At 36.6% G+C, this 3,638-nt stretch overlaps 1 protein-coding gene across 1 annotated transcript; it reads right to left on the bottom strand.

The window, feature by feature from the left end:
* Nucleotides 1–2,092: 2,092 nt before the first annotated feature.
* On the bottom strand, nt 2,093–3,349 carry LOC146906849 (uncharacterized). Its single transcript, XM_085728978.1, has one exon. It carries the CDS (start codon nt 3,347–3,349, stop codon nt 2,093–2,095), a length of 1,257 nt encoding a protein of 418 aa, XP_085585104.1.
* Between the last annotated feature and the right edge of the window lie 289 nt (nt 3,350–3,638).

Raw genomic sequence — 3,638 nt, 5'->3', positions numbered from 1 at the left:
AGTACAAAGAGTCCTTGATCAAAATAGCCTTTTCCCACAAATTTATTTTTCTTTGTCATTACAATCTTGTCATATTCAAATGACACATTAACCCCATTTTTTACCAACAAGGGCACTGAAATTAAATTTGTACATATACTAGGTACATGAAGTACGTTAGTGAGAGCCAAAGTCTTTCCCGATGTGAGTTTTAAAAGAACTTTTCCTTTTCCTGAAACTATTGCAGTTTTTGAATCATTTAGATAAACAATTTTTTCACCATCCTCTGCAATAGTGTAGGAGGTGAAAGCATCTCTGTTTACACAGATATGCCTGGTAGTTCCAGAGTCTACAATCCATTTACTCACATTGGTCATAATTTTGACATGAGAAATGACCGCAACAATTATATCATCTCCTTTAGCTTCAGCCAAATTGACTTTAGCTTTCAGAGGATAGTCATTTCTCATTTCAAGACTTGACTTTCCACTAACGCAAGACATACCACTTCTTTTAAAATTGGGGTTAACAACACCATTGAAAAAATTTATTTTCTGGTTATTTTGATCAGACTCTTTGTTATCGTACCTTTTCATTGCAGCTTTGTTTTGCACCATATTTTTCCGAGCAGCCATGAAAGATGTAAAATCCTTGAGATTGTTGTAAATCTGCTACAAATACCTGCAAAACAAAATTGGTGAGAAAGTCTGAGACACGCTGATCGCGCTGTCCTCAAGGATTTTCCGCGTATAATACGCTAACCCCCCAGGATTTAACAGACTCTTCTTGATGGTAATCAAGGATACAGAACTAGCAAGAATATAATTTAATCAGGAAGATGAAACCCAAGATGTGTATAAGCTTGATGAAAATTGATTTTGTATTGGTTATGTATATGTCTAAAAGCATGAAAGTGAGGATAATTTTTTTTCTATGGAAAACACGTGAGGGAGAATTCTAATTGTTTGCTTCAATACTGATCAGCCAAGAGTAGTTAAGAGCTTTTCTATATATATGCCTTTAATGTATGCCAAAAGGAGACGTTGTCCATTAATACTATTCCGTTGGCAAATTAATACATATAAGTTACAAATTAAAACCATTTTACAAAACTGATGGAATGGAATAATATAGGCATATAGACGTATGCAATTAACTCACTCATTGACCAAGTAAGACATAATTAATTTGTGGTCATATCAATATGAAACAAAGAATGAAAATTATAACTTTTGAAATATAACAAATAGTATAAAAATACTACAAGAATTTCATTAAAGTCACCAATTAGAGACCATGGAGAGGTTATAGTGTTTCTAATATCAATAAGATGTGACCATAAACTCAAGCGGGTAGAATTCACAGGACTAGCATACACTCCTGAGCAAAGCCAATGAGAGTTGCCTTTAGAAATTTTTACAGTGATGCATTGGGACATTATATGGACAGGTTGGAAGTGGAATTGGGTTGATGTATTTGATAATGCCCAAATACCGCCAGAGTGACCATTAACTTCTTCTATAGCAACCGCAATGTAACCTTCACGATCCCAGAACCTCTTAGACTTCGAGAACAAAGTGTGGGTCTCGTATAAGAAAATAAGATCTGGTTTATACCTCATAATAATCTCATACATATGTTGATTACTCTTCTTGCTAGCAAAGCCACGAACATTCCACGATAATATAGAGAAATCTTTAAACTCAATCATCAAAACATTGACAAAAGTATCAAGCCTTCATGACCCCTCATTGATCAAGATGTGTTTCCTCAACCATATCATCACTCTCAACATCAAAGTTTCCACTATAAGCTACCATGGCTTCATCAGAAACTACTCCCGTGTTTATATCCGGCGGTTTAGGATTTTCTGTGCTGCCCATAACAATGTTATTATTCTGTATGTTAGGATCATGTCCTCCATGTTTATGTTGTGGTCGAGATGACATAAGTGTGTGATGGGTACGTGCCAACTGATGCTCTTGGAGACTAACACCACTATTGCTATCTTCCATATAATTATGCACGTTATTTTTCTTCAAAATAGGTACTGCCATGTTTTTATGCACATTATTATTCTTCAAAATAGTAACATTTGATGTGGAGACGTCATTTATGGTTGCCTGACTTGTTCAAAAACTTTTGTGGAGTCATTATTGGTCCTTTTTGTCCTTTTCCAAACCTTAGGTGTTGGTTCACCATTTGTTCCAAAGTGGAATGAATTTCCACTAGAATTGGTACCCACATTCATCTCTCTATCTTCATTAACTTCCAATATTTGAAACTTACTTTTAGCCCTTTCACCGTTATTCTTTCCTTTATTTTCGAACTCTTTTTTCTGGTGAGATATCTTCGGCCTTCTAATTTTATTAACCACTAGCCAATCGCCATACATCTCTCCTGATGCTTGGATTTCGGGATTTCCAGATTTTTCACCATTATAGTTAAGATTTGTTTTATGTTGATATGCGTTTTCCATCCCTGCTGATGAGGCGCCGTCCGGACTTGTTGCAGCCATCGTTTCTTGTTGTACCATGGTCCCTTTACTTTTTCCTCCTATTTTGGGACAATCTCTAGCCATGTGCCCAAAGATTCCACATTGTTTACAAAGAAGATGGAGTCCTTCGTATTCAACATGATACCAATGATCTCTAAACCAAATACGTCCAACCACCGGCTGATCGAGATTGATTTCGACACACATACATGCAAACTTCGCTCTTGATGCATCTACTGTTTTGATATCTACCCTCACTGGTCTGCCCACAGCAGATGCCAAAGCCATGAGAACACTCTCATCATAGTACTCCATTCCAAGACAAGGAATTCGGATCCACACTAAAGTCTTGTCTATCTTGACCTCTGATGATATGAAATCTTGTTCCCATGATCGAACAGCTAGACAATGATCAAATATCATCCATGGACCGCCTGAGAGTACCTTCTCTCTATCTGCTTCCATATCAAACTTTACCATGAAAAAGCCGTGTCCAATATCCACCATATCGAAATTCCCGGCGAGTTTCCACAGTCCCTTTGCACGTTCCTTCATCGTTACATATCCAATATTCTTTCCCAGGAGTTTGATTATAATAGCATCCTTGCATGCCATGCATAAATCGCTAACAACCTGCTCGTTTAAGTAGCACTTTGGCCTTAATTGATCTCCATCCTCCAGATCAATACGGAAAAGTTTCTTCTCAATCAAGTCTACGTATTCCCTTCTTTGAATGGCAGAACTCTTTCCTATTAATTTATCCCGGAACGATATATTTTGGCGTTCAGTACTATCTCTTCCTTTGTCTGGTGGTTTCGGAGGTAAGGAGGAGAAGGAAAAAGTTTTCATGTTCTCATCAGAGCGTTCTCCCATCGTCAAAATTATCAAAGTTGTATATCGGTTGCGGCTAGGTTAGAAATTGTATTATCGCTCTTTTGGTATTGCTGATCGCTCAGAGAATTCCTAAGTATCGCTTAGTTTTTATATAATATTTAGTTTCGTTTTATTTAGATTTAAGTTTATTGTATTCTAGTATTATTTCCTTTTTGAGCTATTTTACTTTAACTGCATATTATTATATTCCAGGAACGAATATTTGATAGATTGAGTCTTGGAGCAAAAGAAAGTGGACTAGGAGCTGATTTGGGTGAAAAATACGAAG

This window comes from Medicago sativa, chromosome 7 (genome assembly GCF_051527215.1).
Source record: "Medicago sativa cultivar Bolivia chromosome 7, Bolivia_mono, whole genome shotgun sequence".
NCBI classification, from domain to species: Eukaryota; Viridiplantae; Streptophyta; class Magnoliopsida; order Fabales; family Fabaceae; genus Medicago; species Medicago sativa.
The sequence above is the reverse complement of the archived record's forward strand: the minus strand, read 5'-3'. Positions and strand labels throughout refer to the sequence as shown.

Bases quoted from the DNA above. Each gene is read 5' to 3' on its own strand.
- LOC146906849 (XM_085728978.1), bottom strand. From the start codon at position 3,349: ATGGGAGAACGCTCTGATGAGAACATGAAAACTTTTTCCTTCTCCTCC.